Genomic DNA, 15090 nt, shown 5'->3' on the forward strand with positions numbered 1-15090 from the left:
GCCACATGACAACCAACAAACCTCTGTGCGATACAAAAAAATAAATTCCTGGTCACTCCTTATCTCATTACAAAATATTGTTAAAAAAAAAATCTACTGTTTAAAGATCATTTTCATAAAATTAACCACTTCTGGCCCCGGTTTCTTTGCTGCAATAGCTTGCCTATGAATGAGGCAATGAATCAATTTTATGTGTGGCAATATCTGTGTAATCTTATTCCAGAATCCATTTTTATCCTAGTCAAAGCAACTGCTCCGCCAGTGGTTATGCTTACACAGTTTTAATAAAAACATTGCTTTCATTAAAGAAGTCATTTATTGTTGAGGATGTATCTTTCCTGGCACATCTCTCCTGTAGTGTTTGACAATAAAGCAGTTCTTTGTGTATTTTATTATTGAAACAGAATTTAGCAAAAACCTAGGCTGAGACATGCTAGGAACATCTGTACTTTCAGGCAACTGTACAGCAAACTTCCTGCGGTGTGTAATTTGTTCTAATACTTGTTTCTTCAAATCTTCAGGCATGTTATCTATGCATCTTCCAACAGTATTTGCAGATTAATGCATTTTAGTTTGTCACCCTATTGTTTACCAGGTATTATTTCAGGCATTTTTACCATGTCAGGAAGAACATGTGTTTCCCCAGCATACATAGCTTTTTGTCTTCACTATTAGGTAAGAAATCTCAAAAGAGGTTTCTAAAGATTTATCATTAAGTTTACTGAAATTTTTTAAGTATTGGACTGAGTACTGTATGACTTATTAACAAAAAAAAATTGGAGAGGTTTGTTTTCATGTTCTGCTTAGTTTTTAGATGTCTTGCTAATCACAGTGGCTTCATACTGTCCTTAGCTAATATCACAAGGCTTGATATACATTTAAGGCAATGTTCATTGTTAACAACAGGGGATGTAAATTTCTATTTCAAATAGTCCTCTTGAAAATTTTGAAAATTTTTTTTGCAATTTTTTGGTCAGATCTGATTAGATTGTTAGCCATATTATGAAGTAAAAACAGTGGCAAAAGAGCTCGTCCTAGGAGTTGGAGAAGTGTCAGCTCTTCCATTTTCTTGTTTGCTTGTGCTCACATTATTAGCAGTATTTTCAGTCCGTGGTTTTGCAGGAATCTTTTTTAAGTCACTTGCCAGTTTTGTGAGGGTTAGTACAGTTAGAACTAGATAACAATACATAACATCCACTTAAGCAGGCACACAAGCTGCAATGTGTTGCAATATGACGAAAGTGAGCAAACAAGTGAGGGTGCTACCGTCAACCACTTTCCAGCATTAAATACCAGCTTTTCCCTCAGGACACTTGAAAGTTCAACATATGGACCGAGTGAGGAGAGCAGCATCAAGCAGTGTATTAGATATTAGTGAAGCTTAATTTCTTTCTTATTTTTTAGAGTAAAATAAACACTAATGGAAGTTCTAATATTTTCTTTCCACACCTGAATGGATTGCCTTGCACACTGCCTGGTGTAAAAGCACCCTACTTTGGCATCTATTGCACTACAGTGTCTCAAGGTGTGTCAGAAAATTCAATATGTCACATAGTAGATGTATCAGAAAACTAAATATTTGGTATTCAGAATACAATGTTCCAATTCCTGAAAAAGCAGATGAAGTGCTTTGATTACCACCCCCAATATTAAAAATCAAGTGATTATCCAGGTTTACTACTATCCCCTACAAGACTATAAATTCAAGTGGTTTTTAAATTCCATTCTATACCACTCATTTAACTGCACACTGTAGTGGAAGGTACTATTTCCCTGGTCCCAAACCCTTAAAAACCACAAATTTCAAGAATAGCATTTAAAATATTGTGTGTGCTAGATGCACATCAGATAAGAAGCATGCTTCCATGATTAAGCAACAAATCAAATTCATCAATCAGTCTGGAGAACAACACTGTAATTATGCCGATTGCAATGTTTTTGGATGAACTGCTGTGCTTCAAAACACAAGAATAAATATGATGAAGTGGCTGAGGAAGTTTCTGTACCTAATGAGATAGGTGTAGCAGTGGCAGCCGCAGCCCCTGTTGTAGTTGGTGGAGGTGTGCCAGGTGGAGTTGTCTCTATTCCACTCTCTTCCATCATTTTCCTTCAGCTACGAAAAGCTGTGTGGAAAAAAAATAAAAGGCATACCTTGAGAAACAAGGGAAAATGTTTTAAATTAGAATGTAAAGGTCCCAACACAGTGATTTACGTTTCTGAACAGAGCAGGTAAATGAAATGCTCCTGAAAAAAAAGAAAAAAACTAACATCTCAAGTACATAATTATCGAGTATATCTCATTTCTACTGTATGTTCCCTTTATTTTTAGCACTGTGATAATATCTCAAACTCCAAGCCTCTTCCTAAAAACTATATTAGGGATGCCCAGTTACTGCTTCAAATATACACTGGTGGTACTTAGATGAGTAATAATAGAGAAGTAATTACATATCGCAAACCCCATATCCTATTGCAAGAAAAACTTCATTATAAGGTAGTGTTTTGCTGCATTATTGACTGTAATAGCTCAAACAAGGACCTCTTATTTTCAGAGCTGATGTATGAGGGAATGCAAAATGCGGCCAGAAGTAAGACCAAGGACCAAAGTCTCCCCCTTCTGACAGTGATAAACCATGACTACCCAGGAAGTTGTAGCCCTTTCGGGCTTAAGCACTTCAGGAGATGCTCCTGAGCATCACAACTGAATACAAGCACCTTGCTGAACAGTGGCATAGGTGGCAATGGCCCAGGAGCCTGGACTCTGTGACCTAAGCTCTAACCAGGACCTTGCAGAAGCGTTTCAAGGTCAGCTAAATAATCCTCTAGAAAAGCCAAATGAAAACGGCTGAAATTTACTTACAACGTTAATAAAATTACACTGAAATTCATTTACTCTGAACAAATTTTCCAAAACTGACAGTTGCTGTAAAATCTGAATACCATACTGCTCTGGTGACACTATCAGAAGTGAAAGTAATTGAAAACTTTGGCTTTTATTTTGAAGACCAGATTATATTGGAAGTATCTTTTAACACCTTTGAGTAAACCTTTAAAATACACTACTACTGAAAAAGTAAAGCTACATGCCTATTTAAAAATCTTAAATTAATATAAAAGGGCTTAGAAGAAGGAAAAATATTGAGACTTTCAGGAACACCTGGAGATTTTTCTTCTTCAGTACACAAACACAAAGCCCTACTTTCTTCTAAGTCTGGTAAACTAGATCACAATGATTTGTACCACTCCCCAAGGTAACTACTCTTAAGGAAATTTTAATGAAATAAAAATCCTACATAAAGTAATTGTATGTATGAAAAATAGACAGACTTAAACATTTTCCACCATTACATCAGTGGCTATTAAAGACTGCCAGCTTATTCCCTTCAACAATTTACAGAGAAAAAGCCTTAGATAATGTGTTGAGTAGAAATACCCATGTGTATATACAAAAACTCCACTTACTAGAATACAGGAGCTTTCCTCTCTTTCATAAAAACAAAACAAAAACTCATTGCCCCATTGTTTTTAATGTATATACAACTCTTTAAGTTAAATATGGAGGAAAAATTACTGTTATTACCAAATTGAAAAATCCAAGGAGTAGGATGACAATGTTAGTCTTGACAGGCTTACAAAGAGTCCCAGAAACAAATTAAATAATCAAAATCACAAAGAAGAAATCAGAGTCCTTCTGACAAACCTGTATCCACTGCATAAGTAATTCAAGACTGAATATTTGATCCTAGCCTCAGAAAGCAAGTACATATGGTTTATGTGCAGTACTCTTCATGAAAACTCTTACGACAGAGGGATTTTACCTTTTGATTACCTCTTCATTTCATTTAAAAGCTTCTCTTCAGGTGGGATGAAAGGGTCAGTAACTGACTGGTGAGGAACAGACTGTCCTTGCAGAATGACTACATCTCATCATCCCTTAGAAAGGAACTGCAGTATCTTCCATTAAACTTCAGTAAGTGGAAGAATTTGTAATAATAAGATTTATTTATTCTTTTTAATCAACCTACAGGAGTTTACATTCCCCCTCAAAGAAGTATTTCTAAAGTCATTCTTCTTCCAATTATACACTGCAAAGCAAGAAAGAATTTTCCATTGTGCAACTAAAGTCATCACTGATTAGAAACATTTTGTTTTATCAAGGCTCATTTAACCTGCTGCTTGATTTTACCTAATGCATTAATTAAAAACTGCTGAGAGATGCTTATTACTTAAATTAAATACTACAGCCATGTAGAATGACTGAAAAAGTTCCACAAAAACTCCATACAAGCTCCTTTAAAGCTTCGCAGAGCTATCACAATTTGGGGTGGGGGAAGGGGAGAAGGGGGAACAACCCCAGAAAAAGTAATCTGACATCTGGAAACTTAAGAATTAGTAGAAATGTAACTAAATCTATAGTTACTTTTCTCTATTACCTTTACAATGAGAAAAGTGAAGCAAGCATAAAGAGACATAACCATCACAAATGTGCAAAAATTATGTGTCAATTGCTGAAATATGGAACCGACTTAAAATCTGAACTGACTTAAAATCTGAACTTTAAAAAAAGCAAAAATCAGTACTTTCACATTTTCTCCTAGCACTTGTAAGCCTCCCTGGGAAAGCCAACCATCTGCAAATCCAGCCTGGCCAGGAGATGGAAGCTTGAGAAGGGAATCCTGCCAGTTGTAGGGCTTATTTCCATTCCCTTTGGACTTTGCAGGTCCGGGTGCGTACCCCTACATGATACGTCCCAGTAAGCTGGATACCCTCTGAGTGATGCTCAGTCAGAAACACAGTGCTATTTTCATTCTGTTTTGGCTGAAATTTTATCCTTTGAACCTCTTTCATACATTGTCCACTATAATCAATTGGGGATTTGCCACTAGCTAGCCATAAGACCTCTCCCAACCTTTTTGCTGGAAGAAAAGACAAATTCCTATACTCTCACATAACACATAACCACGATATCCTGAATCGTTTTTCTCCCACTCTCAACTTTTTCCTTCACCATTTCCTCTTTCCATCTACCCACATCCATGCCAATTAGAGAATCCTGAACCCTAACTGCTCCTGTATTATTTTCCTTTCAGCTTACCCATCCCCTCACACAACTATCAATCTTACTGAGAAGTCCTGACCTGGCAGAGACTAACATGAAGCTTGCACAAGTAACAGCCTTCTATACACCAGCTTCTCAACCTAAGCCAGTTGTAGTTTGCACACACTGCATAAAAAACAAAAATAATACAAAAAATAATAATAAGGTTAAGGAGAAAGATAAGATGTGGGAAGAGGGAACACACAAAAGAAAAACAAAAAGTACAATAGGTGTAATTGGAAGCTAATTGTAATTGGAAGCTCATTGTGTTGAAAGAATCCAGCACTATATAGAATTAAAATTGATCCTACAGGATATATGGTTTAACACTTGAGTCTAACTGACCTACCTGAAACCAGTTATATGTGAGAAATTGAGAAGCACTGGAGTGGAACAAGAAGGTAAAGGGAAAAAAAAAACAACAAGAAATTCACAGACTTTAATGGTATTCAGTCTTCAGCAAAGTTTCCGAGGAGGGTTTCCAGCTTCCCATAAGGGAGTTGCAGGGAAAAAGTTCCCCAATAAGATCAGATCAGCCTACAAATACTTACTGACTGCTGGGTGTGGAACCGTACTGTCTTTTCAGGGATTTAAAAAAAAAATAGTAATAATTCTTCATAGATCAAGCCACAAACACATAATTTACAGCAAGGACCAACCAAAAATTCAGCATAACTTTTTAAGGAAGTTACTTTTGTGCCTTCTTGCAAACTAAAACACTTTGTATTACTAAACTGAAGCCACGAAGGAGAAACTCTGAGACAGACACATTTTAGTGTGTGCAATTAGGTGAAAATAACAGCAGTACTGCCATCTAGTGATTTGTGATCATAAATTGGTTTCACAAATTTGATAATATTGCCACATTTAGCTAGAAGAAAATCTTGATTTATGCTTATATGAAAGTAAAAAATAAGGTATATGAAAAAGAGAAAAAACACACTCCAAATGATCAGTCATGCTTATAATAACCCATTTAAGAAGCAGAAGCATGAATTTTGTTAGGCTGCCAAAGATTATTTGTTTAAAAAAATAACTCTTGCCAGTAATAAAGAAGACAGTATAGGGATGCTGTCAAACCCCCACATTATACAAAGAAAATATACTATACCCACAATGTGCATCCCTATGACTGGTAACTATATTTTACTGATTCTCACCAACTGAATCTCACCCATTAACCTGAAGCTGAACCTCATTCTCCTAATTCTCAAAAGCAAGGCCTGTATATATTGCAATAAAAACTAGGCTAACGTTCTAATTAAAATTTTTAGCAGGGCTTGTGTTAAAAGCAGGTATGAAATAATTTGAATTAGAGACTAAAAGGCTGAACTGGCAAATTATTCATCTTTTGACTGAAGTTTAACAGGAAGTAATTAAATTTCCACTAATATTTTGCAACAATCTTAAGGATATAACAATACTTCAAAAGCATTCTTCAAGTTGTTACTCTAAAATGTAGATTTCACAGATAATTATAAGATTATCTACAAATGGAGATTGGCAAATTTCACATGGATAAAAACACATTATGTAGAAATCAGTAAGTAATACTTCAGAGTTTATAATAAGGGCATACTTTCAGTCATCCTTAATTAACCACTTCTTGTATTTCAGTAGATGTTCCTGCTAATAAATGAAAAACCACAGTATACTTAAGAATCCTAAGAGGCAACACTGTTCTCTAAGCAGAGCCTAAAATGAAAAAAAAACACAGCTGGAATACTAAATTTAAATGCTATTAAACGTCTCATCTTTAATCACAACATGCATAACGACAAGGTGTTTCAAAAAGATGGACACAGTTTGAAATATCTGTATCTCTGCAAACACAAACTGCCTATGAATGAAACTCTTACACAGAGCACTTATTAGAAGTTTACTAAAACTTGATAGCTTATTAAACTGTTTGTAATTTTTTGTGTAATACGTTGGGTCCATCTTTCTGAAACACCCTGTATTTTAATTGTGTGTAACAGTACTGATTACACACATTGTTAATGGCTAAGCACAAGCTGACAACTGTCTAGAATAAGAATCAGTAATTCATTTATTTATTTGAACAAACAAATTCTTTGGAGCCATTCCTTGTGCAACAACATCTACAAATAAAATATTATGCTCTAGGTTGCATTAACTGATAGAGAGATTCACAGGCTCATAGTTCTAGTCCAGAGGGGAGATGTCAAAGGGAAAAAAAAGCCCAAGAACTCAAAGATGCAAACAAGGGAGATTAAAAAGAGAATTACCAGTAAGAAAGTGAGAAAGAAAATGGCAAAAGAAAAACCTTCAGCTATTAAAGATGGCATGCAGCTGACCTCAATCAAAAAGACAACACTTCCAAAAAAAAAACCAAAAACAAAAACAAATCCAGAGTTGAACGTTTAGTACATTGAAGTCTTATTTGAAAAATCCCTCATGTTGTTTTTTCCATTTTAGAAAGGAAGAGCACAAAGTCAGCAACAGAACTTCCTTCAGACCCTGGTCTGTTAAATGCAGGCAGTTCCCAGAGGACATACAAAGCCTCACTGAAGCCAAAGGAAGGGCATAGAGGGATGGTAAGTTTAATCACGTGGTGTTAAATGACTGGTTCTATAGTCTAGAGAGCTAAAGGGAGGTTATCGCAGAAGAAAATGCACGAGAGAACAAAACTCTCCTATACCTGTTTTATCTTTATAGTATAAATAACATTAATCATTACACCAGCATCACTTTTTCACTTTTTTTCTTAAAAAAGAAAAAAAAAAAGTTCACTAACTAGAATCCAGTACACCTCAGACCTAATGCAGTACCAAGATAGCCTGAAACATCAGGCATGCCAGAAGAATCACGGAATGTTAGCGATTGGAAGGGACCTCAACAGATCATATAATCCAAGGGGTTGGATTCATCTTGACACTACTGCAGGCAGTTATCTTAGTCCACAGACACCATAAAAACCAGAAAGTTCCACTTTTCTAAAACTTTCCTAATCTCTGAGCATTATTTTGTTTCCCACATTCTTAGTGCCATTGCCAACGCTCTGGATTTGTTCCAGACTACATGCACACTTACTATCAAATATTTATTTTTAAACATCACAAAGTTCAAAGGCAACCCTCATCTTTGGTATTGCCAGCTCTTGTGATTTATAATAATTTCAAAGCAATCCTCAAGACACTGATGTTCAAATATGTGAGATTACAAGATTTGATGAACTAAAAAGTTGAACCATAAAATAGTTTGGGTCGGAAGGGACCTTCAAAGGTCATCTAGTCCAGCCCCCTGCAATGAGCAGGGACATCTTCAAACAGATCACATTGCTCAGAGCCCCGTCCAGCCTGGCCTTGAATGTCTCCAGGGATGGGATAGCCATCACCACCTGTTCCAGTGTTTCACCACCCTCATTGTAAAAAACGTCTTCCTCATGGCCAGCCTGAATCTTCCCTCTTCTAGTTTAAAACCATTACCATGGACCACTCCAGAACACTGATGATCACAAAGAACTTCTAACCTAGTATACAATGTTACATACAACTACATAAAACCATCCAAGAAATAGCTTAACAAAATCACGTATATTTTATCAATTTGCACCAACAACTACATCATAGGATGTGATGGAACAGCTCCAGCATTTTCAGAGAAAGAAACTATGTTTTTTTCATGTGACAATAAAAATAAATAAATCATATAAATCAAGGGCAAATCACTTCAACAATGCCTCCAGAGACATTATAATAAGTAATAAACCTCCTGAAGCATCAGTTGATAGAACTCAGGTACTAAAAGACCTGCAAGGGTGAGCATTTCCACTGTCAATCACACTGAATTCAAGCTGAAATCACACAGGTTTAGCAAGACCAGCATTTCAATCTCTAGCTGCAAGGCTAGAAGACAAAGTCCCGAGGTCAGGCATCCAATCTCCCTACACAGAGCCTGGAGGAACTCTGTTAGCCAACAAGAGTGACTCACAACAGCTGAACAATATATGTGATCTAGCAAGGTGCTGGAAACAGCTAACTAAAAACTCTACGGTAGAGTGCTGGTCCATGTGTGCATTTGCAATGACACCAGTCGCTGAGGCAGCAAGGAGTCCTGCTGTAAGGACTCTGATCTCCATTCATAGCGTATGACGCTCACCCTTACAGCGAGCTTCAAAGTATGTTCTCGTCAGGAGGGAGGACAGGAGCCGCTGCTTCCCTTAAGGACAAGATGGTTGAGAACAACAGGAAGAAGCTAAAGTGCCCGTAGCGGGGTCAGGTCCTTGGCCACTCTGCAGGATCGAGCCCGGTGGGCGGCTAACACCATGCGGCCCCAGGTGTGCCGCCCAAAGAGGAAGAGTGCCCTGGGGGGAGGTCTCGGGAGGACTCCTGGAGCTCGGCCCGGGGCCTCCACACGCGCAAACACACGCGGCGGGGCCTACAGCCCCTGCAGCCGCTGCTGCTGAGGGGCCGGCAGGCCGGGCGGACCCTACGGGCACCTCCCCCCGCGCGGGAAGCCCTCCAGCGGGCTCCCCGCCGCGCCCCATCCCGCACGCCACGCCGCCCCTCGCCCCGTCGCCCTGACCTCCGGACCTGTCCCAGCTGCTTCGGGCCCCAACGCAACCCAACCGCCGCAGCCGGCACCCTGGATCGCGGGGAGGCCACCGCTCAGGGCCGCAGCCCAGCCCAGCCCTCCAGCCACTCCCTCCCCGTCGCCGGGGACGATGGGTGCCACGGCGTCCCCTCTGCCCGCCACAATAGGCAACCTCACCGAGCCCCAGCACCAGAGCTCACCGCCTCGCCACGACGCGGCCTGCCGGGCCGCGCTCTCCTAATGGGGAAGCTGCGCCCCAAGCCTCGCCGGCGGGAAAAGGAGGCGCCCACCGGCCGCGCCTCTGACTACAGCTCCCAGCGCCCGTAGCGGCGACGCGCACGCGCTCTGCGCCACGCTGGCTACGCCTCGCGCTGCCACGTCTCCGGCAGCGGCGCCGCTCGTTCTCTTGCGCTGCCGCCGCGCGCCTGTTCGCCCGCGCGCCCGGGGCGGCGCGTGCTGCGGCCCCAGGCGGTAGAACCGTGCCTCGCACAGCTCGCGCCCTGCCCCCAAAATGGCGGCAGCGCACGGCGGGACGCCGCTGCGCCACGCTGCGCCACGCTGCGCCACGTTGTGCCGCGCTGCGCCGCGCTGCGCCACGTTGTGCCACGTTGTGCCACGTTGTGCCACGTTGGCGGGCGGCCGCGGGGACACGCGATGGAGGGCAGGGCGGGATAGCGGACTGTGGCTGGCGCGGGGGAGAAACTCCCTTCCGCCATATTCCTGGGCGCTGGTGGGGCTGCCCTTCCAATCCTGTGTTCAGTTTTGGGCTCCCCACTACAGGAAAGACATTGGCGTGCCGGATTAAGTTGAAAGGACGGCAGCGAGGCTAGTGAGGGGCCTGGAGCCAAAGTCTTTATGAGGAGCGGCTGAGGCAACTGGGGATGTTTAGTCTGGAGAAAAGGAGGCTGAGGAGAGACCTAATCACTTTCTGCAACTACCTGAAAGGAGGTTGTAGCATGGAGGGTGTTGGTCTCTTCTCTCAAATAGCAAGTGATAGGACAAGGGGAAATGGCCTCAGGTTGCAACAGGGAAGGTTTAGATTGGATATTAGGAAAAAAAATTGATCATGGGAAGGGTTGTTAAGCAGTGGAACAGGCTGCCCAGGGAAATGGTGGAGCCACCGTCACTGTAGGTATTTAAAAGATGTATAGATAAAGCTCTCACGAACACGGTTTAGTGCCCAAGTTAGGTTACTGTTGTACTCAGTCTTGCAGGTCTCTTCCAACCAAAATGATGCTGTGATTCTTTATCACTAGCTGACTCCTGTCACATTACACCTGCACAACAAATCATTTTCAGGGATGTCAACAGCCCCTCTGCCTATCAGGGAGAAAAAGAGAGGAGGTGCTCTCGGAGAGCACAGGTCCAGCCCCATGATGGCCCAAGCAGGGCAAGGAGGCTGTGCCAGAGCAGAGGGAGAAGCCCCGTGGCCTCTGCTGAGGGTAGCGAGAGGAAATGGTGGGCACAGCGCAGGCAAAGGGGGAGGAAGCAGTACGAGTGGGGTCAGCAACGCCACCTGAACTGTTAGTAACACCCAGACGTCCTCTGCAGTTTTTAGGCCCTTTTTGTCTTTTTTTAGGCTTGACAATCAAGCCTAGAAGGCTGGGAGCCCTTGCTGGCTGGCACAAGCCCCAGCTGCTGGCCCAGCCCTGGTTTTGGCAGAGCCTGGGCCATTCTAGTGCTGCTGGTGGGGTGGCCTCTTGGCGGCTGGAGAAGAGTTCTCAGGGCTGCCGGCCCTCCTCCTCGGGGCTCGCTGTGGCTCCCCCTGGGGAGCATTCCCTGCCCTGGCTGGCAGAAGATGGACCTGGCGCAGCCTCCTCCTGGGGCTCTTGCTGCTCCCAGGGGATGGGAAGCAGAGCAGAGGGAGGGCTGCTGGGACCCCCAAGCAGGACAGCTGCTGAGGTGCTGGGCCAGTCGCCCATGTTGTCTCCTTCAGGGCTTCTGGAGGGAGCTGGGGCAGGCATGGGAGACCGTCCTTGTGAGGCAGAGGGGCCGGGGACAGCCTCAGGGCTGCTGTCCTGCTCCCAGGCAGCACAGCCGTCCTCCAGGCTCAGCAGACGGTGGGCCTCCCTGCTGCAGCATTGCATGGCCACGTCAATAAGCTGGTGCACAAACGTCGCCGGGTGGTTTTGGAGGGTGGACCCCAGCAGCTGGACCATGATATCTTCATCCAGCCCAAAGAAGACCAGGAGGTGACTGATGAGGTCCTTCACTGTGGCTGCCTGTGAAGACCAGGTCCCAAATAGCTGTCCCAGCTCCTGATGCACCCAGGTCAGCAGGGGCTGGAGGAGAGCTGGGTGGTCCCAGAAAAGGGATGCCCAGGTGATGGGCCGGAGGCCACCCAGAGGAGCCCTGGGCACCATCCCCACAGGCTGTGGTTGTTCTACTGTCAAGGTTTAAGGCAAGGTGGCAATAAACCATGGTAGACGCTCCCTGTTATCCCCTCACTTCCCGCCACCCCTTTCCTTTAGATCGGAAAGATGATAAGAAAGAGAAGGGGAAAGGAAGAGGGACTTAAAGTTAGAGAGTTTTAAAGGGGTTTACTGATGCTACTAATAAATAGAGAATATCTATACAAAATATACAAAACACCAATCTTGAATGCTCGATGTGGAGCTGGCGTCACTCCAGCAGCAGGAGCTGGGTGTGCAGAGCTGGCGGCTCCGGCAGCTGCAGCTCAGGGCCCTGGAAGTCATGGGCGGGACTTCACAGCAAACCAGAAACTGGTTGCAGGGATGCAGGGCCTGAGGCCTGTAGATCGCAGGCAGACAGACAGGGTCCTCTCTAGATGCCGGCCATGGTCAAAGAGAGCGTGACCCTCGTGATCACCCTTTTATATAGGGGGTATGACGGTTATGGGTTGGAATACCTAATTGACCCTCAGTTGGTCAGTTCTAGTCACCCATTCCATCCGCCTCTCCTCAAACACGCCCCTCTCACAACGGAACGTGGGCAAACTTACCAGTCTTTCTTGGCTACCATAGTAATAAATCTAAACATGAGCTTCTTCAGCATTCTGTTGTTCTTCTTATCAGCACTGAGTACAGCATCCTAGGAAAAAAATATGCAGGCTAAAACTCAGAAAAGTACAGCCACCTAGAAGAACTTAGCTAAAAGAAAAATCACTAAAAGAGAACTGGTCTTGTTTTTAACAAAACCAGGACAGCTGCTGCTGGGCTGTGCGCAGCTGGATGGCCAGGAGCTCCTTCTGCCTGGTGGCCAATGATGGTGCTGCAGGTGGAGGGATGACATGGTCCTCAAAGTTGCTGTTTCCTCGCACTGAGTGCCAAGACGGAAAGGATCCTCCTCTTGCAGAAGGGGCACTCAGGCTTGCTCTGTGCCCACTGCAGGATGCATATGTAGCAGAATTGGTGGAGGCATGCATCACGCTCAGGAGGCCGGCATGGCTGCAGGACAGTCATCCACGCTTCTGCTACTGGGGAAAGTATGGACCAAGTCCTCTTGGTGGCCATTTCTGGCCACATGAGAAACCAATATGAGTGGTGACAGCAATGCCAACCTCATTGTTAGAAACACCAAGCCTATTTCTGTAGTTTTCATACGTTTATTGTATTATTTGATCATTAGTCTCTCAGTCCCCTTGGGGGTCGGCACAAGCCCCAGCTGCTGGCCCAGCCCTGGTTTTGGCAGAGCCTGGGCCATACTACTGCTCCTGGTGGCTGGAGAAGACTCCTTGGGGCTGCTGGCCTTCCTCTTTGGGGCTCACCGGGCCCTCCCAGGGGAGCACTGGCTGCCCCGGATGGGAATGGAGGCTGTGGGCCCAGCCTCCTCTGGGTCCTCCCGTGGCTCCTCTGGGTCCTCCCGTGGCTCCTCTAGCTTCCCGTGGGTGGGGACGGGGACAGAGCGGGTGCTGCTGGGACCCCCACGAAGGGCAGCCAAGGAGGTGCTGGGGAGCTCTTCTGCCTCTGATCTGTCAGGGCTGCTGGAGGGGGCTGGACTGGGGGCAGGAGAGCCCCTTTGGGAGGCAGCAGGGCCAGAGGCAGCTTCGGGGCTGCCCTCCCGCTCCTCGGCAGCCCAGTTGTGCCCCAGGCGCATCCAGCGTTGGGCCTCGTTGCTGCACCGCGCCACCACGGTGTCAATCAGCTGGCGCACAAAGCTGACTGTGTGCAGGCCCAGGGCAGCCCACAGCAGCTGGCACAGGGCTTCCTCATCTGGGCCAAAGAGTCTCAGGTTGGACATGACCAGCCTCTGCACTGATGCTGCTTCCCGGCGGGCACCCTCGAAGATCAGCCGCAGCTGGTGTCGCAGCCAGAGCACCAGGTGCCGCAACAGAACCGGGTACTGTTGGAAGAGCAATGCCCAGATGTGGGGGTGGAGGCCGCCCAGAGGGGCCCTGGGTACCGGCCTCACAGCTGATGGCTGGGATGCTGCAGGGCCACGGAGATTGCGGGCGTCTCGATGTCCAGGAGCTCCTGTCAATTAGGTGACAACAGATGGTGCTGCAGGTGGAGAGATGACATGCTCCTGAAAGTCGTTGTCCCCTTGCACCGAGTGTATGATGGAGTGGATCCCCCTCTTGCAGAGGGGGCACTCAGGCTTGCTCTGTGCCCACCGCAGGATGCACCCGTAACAGAATTGGTGGAGGCATGGCATCACGTAGCTGGCCTCCTCCCAGCTGTCCAGGCAGATGGGACAACGGTTGTGCAGCTCTGTGGCCATGCTGTCCACTTGCTGCGGTGGGCTCGGGGGAGCTGGGGATGTGGAGCTGCTCCCTCGCACCGGTGCTGCAGCAGCCGCTGTTGTGCTGGAAAAGGAAGAGAGGCCACGGTCACTGGCTGGCCCGGGGAGGGGTGGAAGGAATGCCCAGGTTCCTCCAGAAGGAAACTCTCCCAGCTCCCCGGGGTGAGGTGTCCCTGCCCAGCTCACCTCTGCTGCTGCGAGCTGTCTCCTGGGTGCCCCGGCTGCCTGAACCTGGCAGGGCCGGGGAAAATCCTGCAGTGGCTCTGGGGTTGTGCACTGAGAGCTGCAAGAACAACTGCCCAAGCACAGCACCAGCACCGACAACAGCCTCGCTCCACACTCCAGACCTCGCAGACTCGCTTGGCTGGAGTGCGGTCACAAGACGGCTGGGTGAGACTCAACGCCCGGATATAAGCAGTGAGGGGCGCCTGGTCACAACTGATTGCTCAGGAACGTCATAGTCCATCACTAGGTGACATCAGAACCCACCACTGAGGGGCATCACTGTGCATTGCTTGGGGACACCATGACAGACCATCCTTGCCCACAGCACTCACCCAGCAGCACTGAGGCCCCAGCACACGTGTCTGGGGTTGCCACAGAGCCACTGCCCACTCTGTTCCCCCATCTCTTGCCTTGTGCTTGGCATCGGTGTTTCACACCAGTCGCCGAGGCCTCACCTGTGTCTTGCCAGGGCCCCATCAGGTTGCTTTGGTCAGGACAGGCGTCTCCAG

The 15090-nt window shown here is 45.8% G+C and overlaps 1 protein-coding gene across 4 annotated transcripts in view; it reads right to left on the reverse strand.

Moving 5' to 3' along the window:
* Positions 1 to 9971, reverse strand: part of PRRC1 (proline rich coiled-coil 1) — a 31669-nt gene extending 21698 nt beyond the window's left edge. The window contains exons 1-2 of one of the 4 annotated variants that reach the window (XM_080362766.1): positions 9856 to 9971; positions 2007 to 2123 (exon numbers count right to left, since the gene is read on the reverse strand). In XM_080362766.1, coding sequence (XP_080218892.1) covers positions 2007 to 2103 — 97 coding nt within the window. In that variant the 5' untranslated portion in view covers positions 2104 to 2123; positions 9856 to 9971. Of the gene's footprint in view, positions 1 to 2006; positions 2124 to 3818; positions 3877 to 9646; positions 9707 to 9855 lie in introns of those variants that run through there. The other 3 variants (XM_080362765.1, XM_080362767.1, XM_080362768.1) reach the window with 3 other exon arrangements.
* Positions 9972 to 15090: the final 5119 nt, after the last annotated feature.

The sequence above is a fragment of the Nesoenas mayeri genome, assembly GCF_963082525.1.
Source record: "Nesoenas mayeri genome assembly, chromosome: Z".
In the NCBI taxonomy this organism is placed as follows: Eukaryota; Metazoa; Chordata; class Aves; order Columbiformes; family Columbidae; genus Nesoenas; species Nesoenas mayeri.